The sequence below is a fragment of the Sinocyclocheilus anshuiensis genome, unplaced genomic scaffold (assembly GCF_001515605.1).
Source record: "Sinocyclocheilus anshuiensis isolate Anshui unplaced genomic scaffold, SAMN03320099.WGS_v1.1 scaffold392, whole genome shotgun sequence".
Lineage (NCBI taxonomy): Eukaryota > Metazoa > Chordata > Actinopteri > Cypriniformes > Cyprinidae > Sinocyclocheilus > Sinocyclocheilus anshuiensis.
In genome coordinates this window covers 510,800-533,834 of record NW_015557091.1, presented here as the reverse complement: position 1 = coordinate 533,834, position 23,035 = coordinate 510,800, and the positions used below count along the sequence as shown (strand labels likewise).

At 37.5% G+C, this 23,035-nt stretch overlaps 1 protein-coding gene and 1 long non-coding RNA gene across 5 annotated transcripts; one reads left to right on the top strand and one right to left on the bottom strand.

The window, feature by feature from the left end:
* Positions 1–4,392: 4,392 nt before the first annotated feature.
* LOC107677295 (uncharacterized) lies at positions 4,393–19,777 on the top strand. The gene is made up of 3 exons (XR_001632818.1): positions 4,393–4,480; positions 13,775–13,781; positions 19,767–19,777. It is a non-coding gene; the product is annotated as an uncharacterized LOC107677295 (long non-coding RNA).
* On the bottom strand, positions 10,913–18,721 carry LOC107677294 (leucine-rich repeat-containing protein 4B-like). Of its 4 annotated transcripts, none has more exons than XM_016472151.1 (4): positions 18,429–18,721; positions 15,637–15,767; positions 15,248–15,518; positions 10,913–14,550 (listed from the first exon to the last, which is right to left on the bottom strand). In XM_016472151.1, the coding sequence occupies exons 3-4, from the start codon at positions 15,488–15,490 to the stop codon at positions 12,619–12,621; spliced, it is 2,175 nt and encodes a 724-aa protein (XP_016327637.1). In that variant the 5' UTR covers positions 15,491–15,518; positions 15,637–15,767; positions 18,429–18,721; the 3' UTR covers positions 10,913–12,618. The 4 variants fall into 4 exon arrangements, with proteins under 4 accessions (XP_016327637.1, XP_016327636.1, XP_016327635.1 ...); XM_016472150.1 differs by lacking the exon at positions 18,429–18,721 and adding an exon at positions 18,231–18,310 and having other exon boundaries at positions 15,629–15,767; XM_016472149.1 differs by lacking the exon at positions 18,429–18,721 and adding an exon at positions 18,231–18,310.
* Positions 19,778–23,035: the final 3,258 nt, after the last annotated feature.

The following is a 23,035-nucleotide window of genomic DNA, read 5'->3' as shown; positions in this document are numbered from 1 at the left end:
TAGATAGTAGATAGATAGATAGATAGATAGATAGATAGATAGATAGATAGATAGATAGATAGATAGATATTTTTTTAATATCCATGATGCTGTAATGATGCTGGAAAATCTACTTTGATCACAACAATAAATGACATTTTACATTATATTCAAATAGAAAACAGTTATTTTAAATTGTAATAATATTTCACAGTATTACTGTTATCTTTCAAAAACATAAAATATGTGACCCTCATTTGTGCATCCAATTTTCATAAGTCATCATGACTCAAATATGTGAGATAGATAGATATAGATACAGATTGTGTTTTATGAAATTTAATGTGAAAACTGATAAGAAAAAATTAAGAAGAAACAGTTATTTCAACAAAAAAAACATCAAATATGAAGTGTCATGCAGGGAATTCTGGGAGTATCAATTTACGGTTTTTCACTTCCAAAAACATATTTTTAACATTATTTTACTGTAAAATTACATTAAATGTAATTACAACTTATTTATGGTCTCTGTCAGTTTCTGTCATGTTTAATATTGTAAGGAAGCGTCACATATTTCCGCGCTTTAACAGTCTCTTCGTATGGCAGATACATCATGGAGTCTGATGGAAACATTCGAACCCTCACGATTAACAAATGCAGTCTGGCAGATGATGTGGCGTATGAATGCGTGGTCAGGACTGATAAATGCTTCACGGAAGTCTTTGTTAAAGGTGTGTGTAAATGAATTAAAACATATATTTTGCATATATCTATCATATATCGTATAACATTTATTAACATGTATCTCACCATCGTAGTTTTCCTTTTTTAAAGTAATGAACTATTCCATTCATCAAAAACATTGTCACAATTACGCTATCGTCTTTTCAAGAAGTCAAGGAAAGAGTCCAGCGTATACAATGCCACATTGTCTTTATCTAATACAATGTTTAAAATCACTTTATCAAATTGCATTACAGAACCACCGGTCACCATCACTAAACTGATTGCCAAGTCGTGGTTGGAGAAAGAGTGGAGTTTGAGATCGAAGGAGCACACGTCATTTGGTAAACAAACTACAGCTTGCATCAAGATATCACTAATGCTTTTGTTCGACACAAAATACTTCAAACTATATAATACATATACATAACACAATTATACATAAGATATATATATAAAATATTTGGCAGCACTATTGTTTTCAACATTGATAATAATCAGAAATGTTTCTTGAGCAGCAAATCAGTATATTAGAAGGATTTCTGAAGGATCATGTGACACTGAAGACTGGAGTAATAATGCTGAAAATTCAGCTTTGATCACAGGAATAAATGATTTTGAAAATGAATATTTTAAATTGTAATAATATTTCACAGTATTACTGTTATCTTTCAAAAACATCAAATATGTGACCCTGGACCACAAAACCAGTCTTAAGTGTCAATTGAGATTAAATAAGCTTTCCATTGATGTATGGTTTGTTAGGATAGGACAATATTTGGCTGAGATACAACTATTTGAAAATCTGGAATCTGAGGGTGCAAAAAAATCTAAATATTGAGAAAATCACCTTTAAAGTTGTCCAAATGAAGTTCTTAGCAATGCATATTACTAATCAAAAAATAAGTTTTGATATATTTACAGTAGGAAATTTGCCAAATATCTGCATGGAACATGATCTTTACTTCATATCCTAATGATTTTTGGCATAAAAGAAAAATCGATAATTCTGACCCATGCAATGTTTTTTTGGCTATTGCTACAAATATCCCCCAGCGACTTAAGACTGCTTTTGTGCTCCAGGGTCACATATATATATGTAGTCATATATAGTCATATATTCACTCGTTTTTATCATGAAACAGAATCAATGTAATGAGATGTATTTAGTAAATTAATAAACATTCAATTTCACCTTTGAACAGAGCAGTTGGATATTACAGCTTGACCTCTTTGTGTTTCTGTGCAGCCAAAGATCATCTGGATGAAAAACAAGATGATAATCGATGACAATCCAGAATAACCAGGGAGTTTTGACTCTAAACATCCGCAAACCCAGCACCTTCGATAGTGGAAAGTACTCTTGCAAGGCTGTGAATGAGCTCGGAGAAGATGAGGTTGGGAAAATAAGAAATTGGGAGAAATTGCTAGTAAATTTCACAAATGATTACAAAGAAACGGCAAGTAATGCATTAAATTAAATGTGAAATTTTGAAGTAGAAATACTGAATTAGTTTTTTTTTTTTTAAACGTACTCCAGTAATCTTTATTTACAACTGTAACAAAGATCTTTTGTTACAGTGTATGTGGAAACATTATGAGGCAAACGGCTATTAATTCCTTAATAAAAATCTAAAAATGTTTATGGGTAGGGTTAGGTGCTAGAAAATATTATTAGCTCAGTATAAAACCCATATAATTCAATAAAAAGTCACAAGCCTGTGTGGGAACAAGAGTACATTGTTTTAAACGCAGTACTTCAGTGAATCACTAGAGGGCGCATGTAGTACAGCGGCGCCTTCAGTGTTTCCTTTATTAAACTGCTGCTGTGTCATGTTTTCTGACACGCTTGTGTCACCAGTTAAACACTATTACCAGGAAAGCATCTGTATAACATTAGAATATGTCATCAGACACCTTCCAGCTGGAAAGTTACTTGACACAGACAAAGAATATGAACAAACACAGTTATGCAAACAAACATCTCTTTAGGCAAATCAGCTTTTAAGTCATTGCCGGAGGAGGATGAGTACATTTAAGGTGGTTTAATGTATATGTGTCATACTGACAGCACACAAGCTTTAGATGCAGGAAAACTCGATGCTTTATGGGTTTCCAACTGTGCAACATGTTACAGGAAGATAATTAAAGCAGGAAAGTCATACTTAATTTCACATTTCTCTTTTTAGTAATGCCACTGGCTGGCATTTCAAATAGCACATTATCATAGTGCTACATTTGAATTCTGTACGCAGAACACATCAAGTAGATATTATGCACATTTTCTGCTCATTCAATCCACTAATCTTCACAATTTACAGTTAGATATCTAGAGCACACTAACTTAACTTCATGTCTAATGCAATAGCACAGATCCGTTAATCTGTTTATAATAATAGTTTACCCAAACTAAAGAAGGCCATTAATGGTGTTGATGATATAAAACATTAACTGAACTGTTTTGATGTCCAAGACAACATGTATTAAAGGAATTTATCACCTAGTATTGATTGAAATAGTGTCAAATTCCACAAAGTCCAGGTCATATTTATTCATATATATATATATATATATATATATGAATAAATATGACCTGGACTTTGTGGAATTTGACACTATTTCAATCAATACTAGGTGATAAATTCCTTTAATACATGTTGTCTTGGACATCAAAACAGTTCAGTTAATGTTTTATATCATCAACACCATTAATGGCCTTCTTTAGTTTGGGTAAACTATTATTATAAACAGATTAACGGATCTGTGCTATTGCATTAGACATGAAGTTAAGTTAGTGTGCTCTAGATATCTAACTGTAAATTGTGAAGATTAGTGGAATGAATGAGCAGAAAATGTGCATAATATCTACTTGATGTGTTCTGCGTACAGAATTCAAATGTAGCACTATGATAATGTGCTATTTGAAATGCCAGCCAGTGGCATTACTAAAAAGAGAAATGTGAAATTAAGTATGGGTGTGTCTCTCTCTCTCTCTCTCTCTCTCTCTCACATACACACACACACACACACACACACAAACACAAACAATATGTATTATATTTAGCCTACTTTTGGGCATTTTTGCATTACTTTCATGGCATTTAAGGACATTTATCTCTAAAATATTTAAATATGTATTATATTTTAGCCTATTTTTGGGCATTTTTACATGTCTGTGATGACATTTAAGGACATTCATCCTTAAAAAATATTTAAATATGTATTATATTTATCCTATTTTGAGGTATCTTTACATTATTTTCATAGCATTTAAGGACATTTATCCCTAGAAATATTAAAATATGTTATATTTAGTCTAATTTAAGGTATGTAAGGTATTTTATGTATTATATTGCGCCTATTTGGGGTATTTTTACATTATTTCATGGTATTTAAGGAAATTTGAAAGCATATTTATCCCTCAAATTCTCATTACAGTAATGCAAAAAAACAACAACAAAAAATACCTTCTCATTATAGTCTTAGCATCAGCATAAATTGAGTACAATAGATACTTCCATGATGTATATCATTATTGTTTTACGAGTAATATAAATACATACACAGCATCTCTTGTCACAGATGCATTCTTTCTCTTCTGAATGCAGCCGCGCCGATCGAGAAGAAGGACTAGGATGAATGAAAGCAGCATTAACAGCAGAGATGAAATGGATGGGAAATTACATTGACTGAGTATGATCCACCATAAACTTATGTTTTAAAGTCATTTGTGTTTGCCAGGCTCTCCGCGTGAATGAAATAACTGACGCCGGCTCTGGTTTTGTAGCTTTTGAAGGCTTTGAATGAACGCTCGGTTGACTGCATTAAGCCCCAGTCAGAAGTATTTTTATCAAAACTATAGCAACCGGTGACGTTGTGCTATGGACAATTATGTATGTTCGAAAACAATGGCTTTAATAGGAACTAAAACACAGATCCTTCCTTTCAACATGTAGTCGACATACAGTAGGCTATATCCTCCTCATAAATGATTTTAGGATCAAACTGGTGATCGAGTACCCAGGTCTTGCTGATCTAAGTACATCATATAAACTGAATGCATACCTTAATGCTGTCTGAAATGATCAAATTGACTTTGCACCCCAAACTGCATTGCATGTGTAGCTTGTATCTGCATTTGTTGTGTTGCAGAATAGAAAATAAACTACTTTTATGACAACTGCACCATCACCGATTTCACACACTGAAACACATAAAGAAGATATTTCACCCATTTTCTGCTCATTCAATCCACTAATCTTCACAATTTACAGTTAGATGTCTAAAGCCCACTAACTAATATTTTCCACAATGTCATAGATCCGTTATCTGTTTATAATATAGAGAGTTTATCCAAATGGAGTTGATTAAAAGACATGGTTTAATTCAATTTTGACCTGTTTTAATGGCCAAGACAACGTGTATTAATATGTGATGATGTGAAAATGAGGATTTTTGTCACCTAGTATTTATTGGGATATGGTTTTTGACAAATGTTGTTGAATCTTACAAAGTCCAGGTCATATTTGTTCTCAAAATTAAAAGTAAAAAATACATATATATATAAAAAATGTATGCACAGACATAAAAACAAAAATGTGTATGTGTGTATTAATTGCATTTAAGGACATTTATCCTTAAAATATTTACATGTGCATTATATTTAGACTATTTTAAGGTATTTTTACATTACTTTCATGACATTTAGGGGCATTTATCCCTAAAAATATTTATATATATATATTATATTTAGCCTATTTTAGGGTATTTTTTACATTACTTTCAAGAAATGTAAGGACATTTATCATTAAATGTTAAAATTGCAAAACAGTTATATATGTATTGCAATGCATCTAAAGACATTTATCCAGAAAATATTTAAATATGTATTATATTTAGCCTATTTTAGGTCCTATTTTCATGATATTTAAGGACAATTAACCTTAAAAATATTTAAATATGTAATATTTGCATAATTATGTATTATATTTAGTCTATGTGTGTGTGTGTGTGTGTGTGTGTGTGTGTGTATTATATATTAAATATAATTTGAATGTTAATAGCCAAATATTGACAGCAAAAAATAATCATAGTAAAAACAAACATTTCAGTTTGACCTGGCCGATTTACTGTATTAATTTGCTTAAATCAATGCATGCAGTTGTGCTCAGCCACTTGGTGCTGCTGAGGCAATGCTGTAAGACCATCACCATAGTTTCTGCAGGTTTCCATGGCAACTGAGCCACTATATATCCGCCGAGATGGAGGGGAGAACAGCAGAGGAGAAGAGAGGAGGGGAGAGGAGAGGAGGGGAGCAGAGAAGTGAGCTCTGGAAAGCAAAGGGGAGGGGAAAGCCAATGAGGGGAGAGTCAGACAGCAGCGAAAAGTAGGGGGAAAAAACACTGGCATGTCTTCGGAGACAATAAATACATGCATGTTAGAAAGAGAGAGAGAGAGAGAGCAAGCGCAGGCTATTTCCAGCCCGTGGTTGTCATGGAAACAGAGGCCTCGCTACTGATGCAGACGTTCAATGCTCACAGATGCTCGGCACTTGAATCTGATTAACAACAACTGGCGATAACTATCCCATATATATCAAATATAACAAGTCAGCACTGCAAAGCCTAAATAAAGACTGACCTTCACCTACAGAGCTTTAGAGACCGGTCAGATGAATACTACACAGTCACTACAGACATCTCTGATTGTATAAAGCATCACAGAGATGCCATTTTACACAAATGTACATGCAGCCAAATGCATCTATCTGTCAGTCAGTAGTGTATGCAGGAAATGAGACGGTGGAAAAATACAGTAACGCATACAGTCAGTCAGCAAGCGGCATCAATGCAGATGATTTCCAAGAGCGAAAGCACTACTATATGCTGATGCTCGATCACTGTTTTCAATCACTTGATTAGCAGCTCCCCCTCACTCCTCTCTGAAGGACAGAGGGTTTCCCACATTTCACAGTTGCTATGGAAACGCTGCAACGAGAACAGGGAGTGTATGCAGGAAGTGTGTGGCGTATAGGTGAGGACGCAGGAAGACCAGGGCGAAACGAAGAATTTCCACATCCAGTTTTTAGTAGCTATTCACTACCGGCTAAAAGTTTGGATTTTTAATGTCACTTCTGCTCACCAAGGCTGCATTTATTTGATTAAAATACAATAAAAACAGTAATATTGTGAAATATTATTACAATTTAAAATAGCTGTTTTCTATGTGAATATCTGTTAAAATGTAATTTATTCCTGTGATCAAAGCTGAATTTTCAGCATCATTACTCCAGTCTTCAGTGTCACATGATCCTTCAGAAAGCATTCTGATATACTGATTTGCTGCTCAAGAAACATTATTATCAAGGTTGAAAACAGTTGTGCTGCACAATATGTTTGTGGAAACCTCTATTTAAAAGTTTGGGGTCAGTAAGATTTAATAAAATAAATAACAATAAAACAGTAAATAATAATAATAAAAACTTCAGCAAGGATGTATTAAATTGATCAAACGTGACAGTGAAGACATTTATAATGCTACAAAAGGTTTCTATTTCAAATAAATTATAAAATAAATGATAAAAAATAAACTTTATATTGATCAAAGAATTATGAAAATAAAAACGTAGCACGTTTTCTAAAAGAACATGAAGCAGCACAACTGTTTTCAACATTGATAATAATCAGAAATGTTTCTTGAGCAGCAAATCTGCATATTAGAATGATTTCTGAAGATCATGTGACACTGAAGACTGAAGTAATGATGCTGAAAATATAAAATTGATCACAGGAATAAATTACATTTTACAATATATTCACATAGAAAACTATTTTAAATTGCAATAATATTTCACAATTTTTCTTGTATTTGTAATTAAATAAATGCAGCCTTGGTAAGCTCAGACTTCTTTCAGAAACATTAAAGAAACGGTAATTATTCCAAACTTTTGACCTGTAATGTACCTGTCATATTCCAGACTCCTTGTTTCTGATTGGTCAGTCACTGCATTCTGCCACCAAATATTCTTAATGACGCTGAACTGTGTATTTCTCCACGCTTCATGTCTCTTGTATCACTCACTTCTTACATGGAATCATTTACAGTAGTTCCTATAGATTTATTTCTTTACGTAGCTGTGTAATGAAGTGGAATGATGTACAGTCGTCCGGTCTTTATCACAAACAAGACCAAATCACCCTGTCAGGTTTGTCTTGCTGTAATGACCGACTGACTGTTGTGTGGCTGTTATGTGTATGAATCAAAATCAAACTGGCTTGATGTAGTTCCCAACTGGTGGGTTGCAAGGTCACGATAACATTTGCTGAATGCAAATAATAAAATGCAACTAACTATAAACATGCACAGTTAGGATAGTATATATATATATATATATATAAAAATTCTATGTTGATTTTAGATTTGGACTTTTTTTTTTTTACATATATTATAAATAATTGAGCTCAGTGTCCAACATATAATCTGGTTATTGAATAAAACATTTAAGAACCACTGATTTAATCCTTCAGAAACTTTAGAATTTAATATCAATAGTGCTGTAAACAATTTTTACCATTTTCCAAACTTCCACCAGACGGTTGCTAAATTAGACCACGCCCCCTCTCCAAAACAGACACAAGTCACGTGCAGACAGTGTTACTGATTGGCTATGACAAAAATGCACAGGCCACGCCCCTTGTTTGCTGTTTACAGAGTCTTAAGCTACAACACTTCAAAAATATCTCTGGTAATGGATTGTTTACAGCACCTTTAATCAAAGTCGAGCATAAAGACACGCAGTCAGAATTCTAAAGCCAAAATGTCCATGTTTTATTGATAAAGAGCATCTGTGTAGCGAATGGCATAGTGCAGAGGCTCACAAGCACAGTTAAGCATTTGCCACAACCTTTGACCCGGAACTGATGGCCAATCAACTAGCTCTCCACAGCCGAACCACACAGCATCAACATAGAAAAGAAAGCAAATTAACTAAAAATACTCAGTACAAATAAATAGGTAAACAGATGAAGATCAAAGCTAAATGGAACAGAGCCGATATCAGCGGTACTGTATTTTTTAATGCAAAAAGATGAACGTTAATGTTTTTTTTTTGAGGTGTGTGTTGTTCTAAAGATAGAGATACAGAGAAATATACGAGTGAATCTCATTAAATTTGCAAAAACCTAACAAAATTGTATTATTTAGCCTATTTTGATCGTTTTTTTCCCCACAATGTGACATTTCATCAGAAAAACTGCAACAAAAGAAAGCATTCTCAAAACTACAAAAAAAAAACAACAACAAAAAAACATTTGTAATATAATGGTACTTTATGCTAATTTATATGAAAAATTATATTATTTTTTTATGTATAATAGTAATTTTGTAATTTATTACAGTAATGACAATCTACAATACAATATGGGAATTACAAACAAAATCAAAAGTAAATTATCCATACAGCACTAGTGGTAAAATTAATTTGATTATCATGAAATGAAATGTCACACAGAAAAAAAACTCTTAATGGTCCAAAAACCAGGATTCTTTTTCTATATGCACAACACAGTTCTGTTCATTTGATGCTGTGGTGAAATATGGCCTGTTTTCATGAGATTCACACATAAATAGAAGGAGAGAGAAATGCAGATAGTTTCCAAAAAACTTCATTTAAATCCTGAAGAACGTGTGTTCTGCTAATGGTAAGTCAAAAAATAGAGAATATTTACATCTTTAGATTATATACATGGCAATACATGAACACATGGTCAGTGTGAGAAGGTGATATAGAGAGAGACGGAGAGAGACCCACCACATTAAGAGTCTACAGTGATGATACCGCTTCATATAATAGTCATCATAATACAATCTTTCTGTGCTGATTCAGAAACAGCTTCAACACGGGTCTTCATCTCACAGCCAGTGAAATCAGCTTAGAGCAGCTTTCGAAAATGGGGAAAGGTTTAGAGGAGTTGTCTCTCAGTAGCCGTAAAGGTAATGTGATTTTGCTGGCCGCAGAGAGGATGCATAGATGAGAATACAACCTGCTACAGGACGACACACATCTGAACGCCGACGTACTGATTCACCGCCTCGTGATCTTGGGCAGGTAAGCTTTTGGCCATTTAACATTTCACAAGTTTGTTTATATATTATAAAAAGAGGTATGGAAAGGCTCAAATGCGAGTCTAATTCAAGCAAAGACTCCATTTGTGGCTTTTAGTCGACGTATGTTAGCTATATGCTGGTGTACTTACAAAAAAATCTCCAAAATGATCAGATATATATGCATTTAAAAACTTCAAACTTTCTCTTTCAGGAAAATGAACCAGTGACTCATCTTGCACACAGTTTTATGTCCAATAAAGTACTCTAGAATGAGAATCTTCCTCACGAAATACCACTAATTAGCAAAAGCATGTAGCAAATCAAGACTCATTTGTAGAAACTGGTTGGTGATGTAGCTTTAGCATTGCATTTGGAATTATATGGATGTGTTCTGCCAAATTCTTTCAATTTGCTAGCATTAAATAGGCTAAAATGTTCAAATATTACATCCGAGATGAATGCAAATATGCCTGTTTGTGTATTTGTTTGTTGATAAGATCACGTACACCAAAAGATGTGCATGTTTCAATTACGTCTGCCGCTTTTCTGGTGTCAAGGACACAAAGCAAGGCAAAGAGAACACGTTCCTCACATTAACTAACCTTTTACTTAAGTGATACTGATGTAATTCTGATCTACCTAGTTCCGCATCAGCAGATGAGGGTCAGGTGCTACGATAAGCTTTTAAGAGTATTTCCTGGCAATGATGTTGTTGCTAAGCAACTCCACTGGATATTCAAACACAATCAGCTTTCATACTGTAGGAAGAAATATGGAAAGCAATAAAAGAAGCAGAACAAATAGTTTGCCCTGTAATTCCATTATGAAGAATAGCAGGGAGACATTTGAAGGACTGGTGGGATACAATGTAAATCTATGTATAGCACTTCAACAAAAAGGTGTCCTCAATCTAGCTTAATAAATGAAGGCAGAAAACAATTGCCCAAATTTGATTCAAGAAAGGTCCCAGCATTTGAAAAATAATCACTTTTAACACCAACAATCTGATAAAAGATGATGAATTGGAAATTAAAAACCGAATAAAGTTTAATGCAGCAATTACAATATTACACGCATGTGTCAGCAATTACAATAATACACGCATGTGTACTCTACTCCAATTAATGGCACATTGCACATTGTTATTATACAACTTCAAAGCCATTCAAGGATGAATAGAACGCTTTATGTAGTCAGCAGTTGTTGTATGGCTCCCACGAAGGACCTGTCAGTCCGCGAATCTCTTCAAAGAAAATACTCTCTGAAAGTGAGGCATACAAGTTTCCCCCAAATGGATGGCTAACGTTAAATTTGAAGTGGCCCAAGAGCGGTATTATTCCCATTCCCTGAACCCTGATTCCCAAACCCAGCGATTTGGTCTATAAACAGTATACTTGAAAATCTTTACATTAGATTACATGTCATATTGCAAAATCTTTCATCAGAAAAATCTGGACATTTTCACAATGTCTTTCATTCTCTCTCTGTTAAAAATCTAAAATTTTCATGTTGGCGAAATCTCCTGTGCTGCGTATCCCAGTATATTTCAAAGCTTTAATACAGCTTATTTTGAATTCAGTCAACATGAACTCAAAATGGACGCTGTTTACTTTAACACACATTCCTTATTGTGCACGAGTCATTGGTGCACATTATGCCAAGTAAAAAAAAAACAAATCTTCAGAAACTTTTATCAAAGTGTAACCTTCTCCGCCTCTGAAACGACTTTCCATTTCGGCTACTGTCACGAATCCCTCTTGACTCAATTCTGGTACGCCCCAATTTTCATGATCCAATCAATTCCTGATGAACAAAGTCAAGTCCCGCCCTGCGTCCATTGAATATCCTGTTTCACATAGAAATACTACAGAAGTTAAATGGGTTGCGAATGGCATTTCATGTTGACTTTAAGTCCAGACACGTTCTGCACACATCAAATGCCAGTGAAATAGCCCTTACACACTGCTGTTACTATTCGATTCAGGTGAAAAGACAAACATATGACACTCAAGATCTCTTTAAATGCAGATATGCACAGAGAGTTTGCACTATGGTCGCTTGTCAGCAGGTACTGTTGTACCTTTGCTGAGGACAGCAGCCAAGTACTCTTATTGTTCACATGGAAAGACTTGTTCTCTCTGCCCTCTCCTCTAGGTATGATGAAAGTGTATGTCACCCTGAAACTGGTGTCTTTTAGAGTTCAGACTTCTGAGCTTATGAACTGATCCTCACTTGTGCTAGATTCAGAATGTCATCATGAAGCAGAGTGAACATGAGCATGTGTTCTGGATCACAGCAGTTTAAGTCTTTATTTTTGAATTAGTCTCAGTTAATACTGTCCCTTACACACACACACACACACATACACACACACACACAGGTACACTACCTACCGAGGTGAGTACGATGAATAATGATGTCAACCTCTGGGAAGTGTAAATGTGTGTATGCTTTTATACAGGTCTGTTAGCTGCTGTACATCGGTGTGTGTACTCGGTGTCGCTGGACTGTGGCAAACCAACACTTAAGTAATTACACTACTTTAATATAGACTATATATTTTTTTATACGCGGACACAACTCATAAGAACTGCAAAAAAGACGCTTGCTTTGGCACATATGTACTCAATAGCGCCATGTCCACTTCATCAGTAAAAGCCTGTCTCTCTGTTCATTGAACGGAATATTCCATAAAATCTGTCGGAAAGGGATGGAGTTCCATAATGTCCAAGACTGCAAAGACTTGACAGTCACACTGGTTTAAAACCAGTCTACTTCCCTTCCTGCGTGTGCATGTTTATGCGAGGGTAATCAGATCTGGGTTTCCTGAACGCTCTCCTTGGAGCCATTCGATAGCAACAGTGGCTCAGTCTGCACATTGGGAACGTGACTAAGGCCTTTCAGAGTTCCATGGAAAGTCATCGCCATTGGGATGGGAATTGGCAGGGGAGGTAAGGTCGAGCCAGGGTTGGAGGGGTCACTGGAAGTCCCTATTTTCATGGTCGAAGCCTGATTTTGGGAGGAAGGGTTGGGTTTGTTGTTGAGCATTCCAGAAGCCATGTTCAAGCCCAGTACGTTGTTGTTAAAGTGGTGCGTTTTGTAGTAGTGGTTCAGGTGGTCCGCTTGCCCAACGCTCGGTAGGGTCATGATCTCAGGATCATGATTCCTCGGACTCTGCCTGCTTCCTCCACCAGATCCTGCACCCGTGTGGATGGTGCTCCCTCCCGTGATGCCACTAGTCCCACCGGCAGATCCGATCTCATCTTCGACGTTGATGATCTCAATGGCGCGTGCCGGGCCGTGGTGTTTGTGCAGTTGGTGCTGCTTGCGAAGCTTGTAGAAGACGACCAGCATCACGGCCGCCATGAAGGTGATGGCCACAAAGCAGCCGATGATGATCTTGGTCGTCTTCATTACGTCCTCGAGACCCGACAGGTTGGCGATGTCCGTGATGGAGACTGTGAAAGGGCGATCGGGTCCACGCGTAGCTCGCGGTGACAAGGAGGACAGCATTGAACCAGTGGGACCTGCTGATGCAGATGCAGCCGTCGGCCCTGGAAAACTAATAAACGTCTCATTGACGAACTGCCTTGCTGAATCGTGGCCATCTTGCCCAGTCTCTACTGTTTCAACGGTAACAGTTGTGAAGTAGCTGTAGCCATTGCCTGGGTCAGATGCAGAGACGTTCAACACAGCAGTTGCTGTGGTGTTGCCAGCAGAGTTGGTGACCATACAGGTGTACGGTCCTGTGTCTTGCATGGTCACATTGGTGAAATTCAGGGTTCCATCATGCAGGACAGAGATCCGGACCTTGTACGCTCCATGGGTCATCAAGGTTCCATTGGGGGTCAACCAATTAACAGAAGTCATGGATGTCCCAGTGCGGCATTTCAGCTCCGCTGCCATTCCCTCTGTCACATTAAGGTCGGTGGGTGGCTCTACAATCACAGGTGCATAGCAGGTGAAGTCTCGCTGTTCGAGGTCACCAATGTACCTGCCCTTAGTACCCGGTGGGGCATGGCAACGTGCACAACAAGTGGAGTTATCAGGAACGGTTTCTTTAAGCCACCAACTCAACCACAGAACGTCACAGTTGCAAACCCAAGGGTTGTGGTTCAGATGGACACGCTCTAACTGCTGCAGTGGAGTGAAGAGATCATGGGGCAACGAATGCAGAGAGTTATGGGACAGATTAAGCTCCTCCAGGTTCTTGAGGTCATCGAAGGCATTCCTCTCAAGGACCGAGATCCGAGAGTGCATGAGCCACAGTTTGCGAAGAGACACAAGGCCTTGGAAAGATCCAGGACGCACCACACCCAGTTGGTTTCCTGACAGCTCCAGTTCCTCTAGCCGCACGAGAGGCGTCAAGTTGGGTACATCCTTAAGACCGCACATGCCCAGATTCAGGAAACGTAGGTTCAGCAACCCCTCGAATGCAGCCTCCGAGATGAAACTGAGTTTGCGCAGCTCACCGAGGTCTAATCGCCGTAGCGACGGCACACGGTGGAAGGCGTACGCTGGGAGTGTCTCTATGGGGTTGTTCCTTAGCCAGAGTTCACGCAGCTTGCTCAGGTACTCAAATGCCTGTGATGGTACCAGTGGCAATCTGTTGTCAAAAAGCTCCAGGGTGATAAGATTGGGAAGGCCATTGAAAGCTCCCACTTCTATCTGACGAATCTGGTTCTTAGACAACTGTAAAATTTCCAGATGATTTAGGTGCTTGAAGGTGTCTGACCTGATCAACTGCAGAAAAAGAGAGAAAGAGAATATAGTAGGTTATAAAAGCAGACATATTCTGGAACCGGGTTACTGCATCTCTACTATTACAGGTTAACCTGTTCTGCAGCAGTTTGAGTGATTAAGATCACTGTATGCCTTTGTGTTAGTATGCATACACACGAAAGTTGCATCTTTGTTATTTTGTTGCTATTTCAGTATGTGCGTATGCATGACCATCTGTCACTCTGTGATCGAGGATGACAGGTTTACAGTGCCTGATGGTTGTAGCACTGGAATGTTTAACTAACAGAGCTCGTTAACAAGTCATTGCAAGTAATAAAAATGTATGTATCGTTTTAAATAGAGATAGCAAAATGGCAGTTCAATGAATATCTTGAGTACTTGCATAATTGCTACTGGTTGAATTGATTGATAAGTTATAGGAGCAGCACACCAGTGAAATGGTTAACGTTCTGCATTCAAATCTGAGCAACTTTTTTAGTGAGATACCTGGAGTAAACTGATCCATAATTAATTGTCTTTCAATTTTAATCTGACCATTTGTCCTTTTTCTAACAATTAAATTAAATTTGATATCGCATGGTCATTTTCATATGTACCTAATTTTGGCTGTAGTTTTTTGGATAGTAGGATGCAGTTTTCATGTCCAGTTCTAGAAGAAAACTCTCTAAACACCTATTTAGGGTATCAAGGAGGTTACCTGTATGGAGTTCTCCTGGAGGTTGAGGTATCGAGTATTGGAAGAGATACTCTGTGGAACTTCATTCAAGCCTTTTCTAGTACAGATCACTCGACTGGCTTGATTGGAACAGCTACAGGGAGTAGGGCAGGCAGGACTGGCTTCAGCCAATATAGGCCCGAGGAGGTGTGGCCACAACAACAGTTGGACCAACCAGATGAGGGGGGAGGGGCTGAAAAGGCCTGTTACCATAGCAGCCTGCATGGCAACTGAGTCATGTCCTGCCCCTTTCCTAAAACAAAAAGGGCAAACAGTGAGTGCCAAAAACCCTCAAAACTTCTTAAATGGAAATGGAAGTGTATTTTCAATAACAACATCCACAAAACAAGAAAGGAAATTAACTTTTTTACGATTAACTTGTGGAATCAGGTATCTTGTGGTATCAAAGTGTAATCCACACAGTTGTCAACAGCACTGGATGCTGCTACGGGAGTCTTCTGCTCGCCATCAGAATCATCACAGTCAGCACTGGCCTTGCTTACTGGAAGAAAATACGGGAGGGGGAACGAGAGAGAAAGAGGACGAGAGAGGTCAAAAACTGCATATATGTACAGCTTATCGTATTTCATATAGCTAAGGGTGTGAGGGTCAGTACATCAGCAACTAAAAACTCTGACCTGTGCAATTAAATGTTGTGACCTCTAGCCCAGCTGGAATATAATTTAATTTCAGTTCATTGCCACAATTTTTTCTGCTTATTTTACTTTTAAACCTTGAGTAGGTAGTCATAATTGTAACACAAAATGCTTACATTTTTTCTCATCCATGGAAAAAAAAAACTTCCAGATTTGGATTGGTCTGGCCATGTCTTTTAATGTTTAATTAAACTAGTGGTTCGGACTGGTTGAAGGCTACAGGTTGTCCTGTCGGAACAATGTTGCACTTTAAAATTATATTTGCAATTAATTTTCTTTATTAAATGTGCACAGATGTGTGGTTCTGTAAACACAAATAGATTATTAGAGAGAAAAATGCAAATATACAACAATACAATATTCACATCGTTACTTGGAAACAGACATTCAAAACAAAGAAATGTGTGCGTGCAACCACTGTACATATGAGCTCTACAACTGAAGAGGTAAACAACTCTCATGTCTGAACACTGATGTTTGCTATAAATAAATACAGAATAATGCTGATATTAAATGACCCATGACGAATGTTGGATGACAGTAATGCAATAGCAGCAGAATTTGTTTGTATAAACAGCCTTACAACTAATCATTTAGGCAGAATGGTGTTTTAGCATATTCTAACAGACGATAAATATGCAAGAATTTAAGTAAATACTGCTTATATTTAAATAAATGCTGCTGATTTTTTTCTGAATTCTCACTTTTTTATTAAATTTTACAAAAAAGAAATAGGTCTAGATTAAGCTTTAAGATGTAAAGTGGGCAGTAAGACCCTTATTATAGGATCATTTTTTCAGAAAAATGATCCTATAATAAGGGTATTACTGCCCATACATCACAATACACACCTTAATTTACATACACCACAATACACTGATTACAATCAAAAATAATCTCATCCTACAAACCCGACAAAGCAAGAAAACCATGTTTGCATGATTTGAAATTAATCCGTGTTTCCAGTTTTGATGTTATAATGCAAACATTTGGGAACACAAGTAAAGGTTTTTAAATGCAAAGCAAATTTGGGGCAATTGGTGTAGGTGTACAGATCGCTTTTTTCCTTTAAACTATGACATTTATCTAATTAAATAATAATAATAAATAAATACATAATAATAAAAACACCCTTTAGGGCACACGACCGTACGCAAAATCGGTCTAAAATTGTGCACAAACACATCCAACAAACCCCAGGCACAAGAAACTCATATTTACATGAGATTTGAAATGATCAGGGCTGCGTTTCCCAAAAGCATAAGCCTATAGTAGAGCCATTGCCACCAAATGGTCTCTACGATCAACTTAGCTTACGATGCTTTTGAGAAAGGCAGCCCAGGTTTTTATCCATTTTGACATCAAAGCGTAAACGGGCATGCACAGAACGCACGCGCACACTGAATAAGCCTTTAGAACACCGATAAAGGGTATTTTACATGCAGATCAAGGTAATGAGAAAAACTCATTCCAAACGCTTTTGTTTAAAGTGTATATGACCTTTAGCTGAAAACAGAAGCCAGCGTAGGTTTGTGCATGTAAACGCGCTCATTGTTTTATCATCAGGAATAATCTATTTCAAGCTAACACAAAGAAAATCAAACAGAATTCAAAATAAGATCTTAATATTGCATTGTCTCGTAATACGACTTTCACACGCAGGCGCATCTCGTTTGTGTGTGTGTGTGTGTGTGTGTGTGTGTCAGGTGCGGTGGTGCAGCTTCACTGTAACCATGACAACGCTAAATTGATTTTCAGATGCTGGGTGTCGGAATCCGGTTGGGTGGCGGCGCTCTGTTTGCACTACGGCTTCGTTAAAACCAGCCACAGGAAAGAGAACGAGTCGAATTCACAAATTAAACATCTATTTCATAAGCCATTATATTGATTATTAATTAACCTTCATAAGACATCAGATGCGGCGATCTCCATCATGACAGACAGAGTCCGCAGTGAGTCTGTTGCTCTTATATGAGAGAAAATCGGTGCATCTGAATGCGTTAGTGACTGCGGTGTCTTAACGGAGACCGTCGTACGAGCGTGAAATACACAAGTGAGGCCCGGACACACACAGGCGCGCGCGCTCCCTCGCTCGAAGACGCGCAACAAAATGGCACACGGGTGTCCGTGTAACTCACGGATAATGAGAAAGAAAAATGCAAATCAAGCCAAGCCGTTATTTACATCGCCACAATTCCAAACGGCCAGATTCATTTCTATAAATAAATATTGAAATAAATAAATAAATAAAAAAACGGAATAGCTAAATAAATAAATAAATAAAACGAACGCCGAATGAAAGATCTTACCGTTCTCCTCTCATGCATCCATCACATCATCCGGATCCTCTTCTAATGAATCATGCACATCATAACCATGTGGAAACTTATTAAACTTATTAAATCAAATCAAAACGGGCGCCCGTCAATCATTCATTCAGCATGAACTATAATCAAATCCATTTCACAGCATTTGATATCGTGCATCTGATCAAATGTATATCGTACCCTTTCCTCTTTCCTCGACGAATCTTCTTCTAATGATTTTCCCCCCGTTGATTCGGTGTCTCTCACAGATCCGGAGCGCGTCAGTGCGCGCGGACACGGTGAATAAGGGTGAATATATAGTTAACAGATCATACCACCGCTGGAACAAAAACGATGCAATCGCTCGCTGTAAAGTATGAAAATCGAATGTAATTTGATTATCCGGGGTATGAGGCGTACAAACCTACTGGCGCATTTCTGTAAGTGTATGCAGGCAGCTCGTGCGCGTCGTGGCCGTACAGAGGGACGGATGCTGCACCCAGCGCAACATCTTACGTAAAGTCCGTAGCGACGGTCCTGAATACAGCGACCAGCTGAAAAACGCACCACTGAGACATGCACAAAACACACCTGCTGTAGCCTGTTTCCATACAGCCATGCATTCAGACATCAATCCAATCATCAGTCCATGCATTCATGCATCCATCCTGTTTCATCTGCAGGCACGACTGTGTAGGACGACTGTCAGATCATTTAGGCTTTGAGATTCTAATTATACACTACTGAAGCTTAACATATATATTTTAAAATGGCAAAGCTGTTTGTCTAAAGCAGTGTTTCAGAGCTGCTTTTGCTTTGTATTACATCATGAAATAAATAATCAAACACTGAAATTTGTTAGTATTACCTTGAACTGCATAAGCAAATATAAATGATTTAATAATGACACAAACCATGTTTGTGCTCACTGCAAGTGAACCTGGGTTTAATGTCATCTGGGTCATAATTTCTTGTAAATTCAGTTCAGTTACGTTTCTTGTTAAATCAGGTTGATTCTACCTAATAACAGCTAATATCTGCATCAAAACAGTGTTTTTTCATCTTATGAATGATTATATATTTATTACCATTTTATGCTTAATTGTTAGAATTGTTTTTACATTGCTGTCTGCAATCCTATTATATTTTACATGACATTTATACATTTGGCAGATTCTTTCATCTAAAGCAACCTGCATTGCATTTCAAGGCGTACAATGTTTTTCATGCATTTCCTGAGAATCGAACCCATGACCTTGATGTTGCAAGCACCATGCTGTACTGTTTGTTAGAACAGATGTGCAACCTATTAATACTGTGCCAAGTGTGACCCGGCCATTTAATTTTGTGGACTAAATTAATTTTGTGATCCAGACAGTCCCTTTCATGGGCGAAATAAATATCACTTTCATGAGGTGAATATTTAGTTCACAAAATGGCTTTAGTAAGTAACAGCATTTTGACATTAAAAATACAAATGATTTCATCCCATAACGATCCACCATTTGAAAAGCACTTATCTAAATTATGTTTAAATAGCTAGTTTTGTAACTTGAGCCTCATATAAACAACATTTATGTTTGTTAATTGCCACCATTGTTAAGTGTTGATATCTATGCGTTTGTAATAGACAACTCACACTAAATGTTTGCCAGAGATGACAACCATGATGCAGTAAGTCATTTAAGTTGTTTGTTCGAAGTTCAGCTCCAGGGCTTTCCATTAGGGGTCTGTGAAAGCCCTGCCTGTGGACAGACATAAAACAGGTAATTTTCTTTGAATATATATATGTATATACATATCCTGTGTATTTCTAAACATGTCACATGAATAGTCAGGCCATCCAAGATGTAGATGAGTTTGTTTCTTCATCAGATTTGGAGAAATTTAGCACTACATCACTTGCTCACCAATGGATCCTCAGCAGTGAATGGGCGATCCAAGTAATCCACACCACTCCAGTCCATCAGTTAACATCTTGAGAAGTGAGAATTTGTGTGTTTGTAAGAAACAAATGCATTGTTAAGATGTTATTAACTTCAAACCATTGCTTCCAGCTAAAATACAAGTCCTCTATCCATAATACTGCTTCTTCCAGTGAAAAAGCCATCTTGTCTGAATCAGGAGAGAAATCTGTACAGATCAAGCACCATTTACAAGCAAAACAGTTCTTAAGAAATATGTGTGGATTTTGATGTGAGAGACAACAGTAGATCGATTTTTTTCACTGGAGGAAGCGTTATAATGGACTGGTATTTTAGCCAGAAATGATGGTTTGAAGTCAAAAAACATCTTGATGGATTTGTTTCTTATAAATACGCACCTTTCCACTTCACTTCACAATGTCACTTCAAGACATTAACTGCTGGACTGGAGTAGTGTGGATAACTTGCGGATTATTGTGATGTTTTTATCAGCTGTTTGGACTCTCATTCTGACGGCACCCATTCACTGCAGAGCATCCATTGGTGAGCAAGTGACTCAATGTTACATTTCTCCAAATCTGATGAAGAAACAAACTCATCTACATCTTGGATGGCCTGAGGTTGAGTAAATTTTAAACAAATGGACATTTTTGGGTGAACTATTCCTTTAAACATCATATGAGGGCATAAGTTATTAATGAAAGCTATTTTTTTAAACATTACCAGGAAAGCTAATGCAAAATGCATCATTTGAATTCACATAGGGAGGCCTACAGCATGCACAAGTACCTAACCCGATGCTTATCTACTGTATGCAAGCCTGGTTTCAAGCACCAATTTATTTCAAAATGCACCACAATTTCAGTTTCAGCTTTTTTTTTAAAGTGTCTTTGCGGTCCCTAGTAAAGGTCGATGACCGCTAGTAATGCTGATTCTCTCATTAAAGGAATAAATGAATAAACAGAGCGTCTTAAACAGATCCAGCTGTCGTAATGGTGCTTGGCCTGCATGTTGAACATGCTTGTGGTAGTTAGTTCATATTAGCAGCCCTGTTTTATCTCTCCTCTGGTTCTGTGTTGAACTCTGTCTGCGTCCCACACACTTGTGTCCTCCAGTATGTGTTATGACTTAATGATAAGCCATCTACCTCTCTCTCTCTCTCTCTCTCTTTCTCTCCATCCCCCTCCCATTAAGAATCCAGTCACACAGTGGTGCAGTGGATGTTCTGTCTTCCCTCAGCTCACTCGTTCCGTACAACACGCACAGACGCGCGCACACAAATATAAACAAACAATAAACGACTCCCCAGTCTATATCACTCCCTCTCTTAAGGCCAACATCAGCTGTGTCATCAGTTTTGTCGATGCCTTATTCGCATCTGTCGTGCGGTGGGTTTCTGCGCTCACAATGTCACGGCGGCGCGGATGTGATCCTCAGTCTTTCCGCGTGTTCATTTCTCACCCGGTGCGTTTGTGCGTCAATATCTCGAGGCGTATTGTGTACGTTTTCTTCCCACCGAGGGTGCTGATGTGGGTTTTCATGTATGTATGTGTGCGCGAGCATGTGGAGGACTGTGTTTGTGTGTTGTGAATGAGTTCTCTGTATCTGCCTCTCCGAAACGCGATGTGCTTCTGTTACTAATACTGACGCGATGGCCTGCTACATATGGACATGTTTAGCTTAGCTTGACATTGATATTATTAACCATTATAATCTCAAGAACTTGTTTTGCACAAACCATTAAGATCTTATTTTTGTGAAAGTTACATCAAAACTGAATTCAAACCAGTTTGTTCGTTGTGTCCCAGACTTGCTTGTCCTATGCAAGATAAGAATTAATGTATCCTAAATCATAGTACGTTGAAAACAATGTCAAAATGTACTATTTTTGGTTTGAAATAGTTCTAAAGAAATTTAACATGCAGGTATACATCACGGAGACGTCTATTTGATGTCTGCATTTACATCTACAAGACGTATTTTTTAGAGTGTTTGCTCATCTGGGATACGTCTATAGGATGTTTCCTATCAGATGTCAAATAGACGTTTAGAAGATGTCTTTAAGATGTTTATGATTTAGAATGAATGTAAAGTGGGAAGATTTGCATAACGCCGCCCAAATGTTCACGCAAAGAAAGAAGGCGTAACTTTTATTCTCGCTGTAGGTTTGTTGTTTCTGGCCAATCACAACACACCTCGCTTTTCAGACCGATGAGCTTTGTAAAAATCGACGCATTTCAAAAAGGCGGGGCATAGAGGAGAAACAATAATGTACAGTATGTGGAAAATAATGTGTTTTTTTTTACTTTAAACCGCATAAACACATTTCATTACACCAAATACACAAAATAATGTTCTTTTTAGCAGCATCATATGACCCCTTTAACAGACATCTTGCAGACCTACATGTGCTATCTGGGATAGTAGGCCTACTTAAAGGCACAATATGTAATTTTCGCCGCTAGAGGGCACGTATTCAAAATGAACAAAGAGGCAAAGGCGTAGTTTGATGACACCTTGACTGAGTGTGGAATCGTGGGAGTTGTCATTTTCATCCCCACAGCCGATGCAATCCAACTGGACTCAGGCAGAAATCATGTTCATGGATGAGCTAATGATTTATTAACTTAGTAGAAAAATCAGAGGGGTTATGACGTCATTAGCTGGCGACACAATGACACTATGGAAACGGTCCGTGTCACTAGTTAAAGGGGTCATATGATGCTACTAAAAAGAACATTATTTGGTATAATGAAATGTGTTTACGCGGTTTAAGGTTAAAAAAACACATTATTTTCCACATACTGTACATTATTGTTTCTCCTCTATGCCCCCGCCTTTCGAAATGCATCGATTTTTACAAAGCTCATCGGTCTGAAAAAG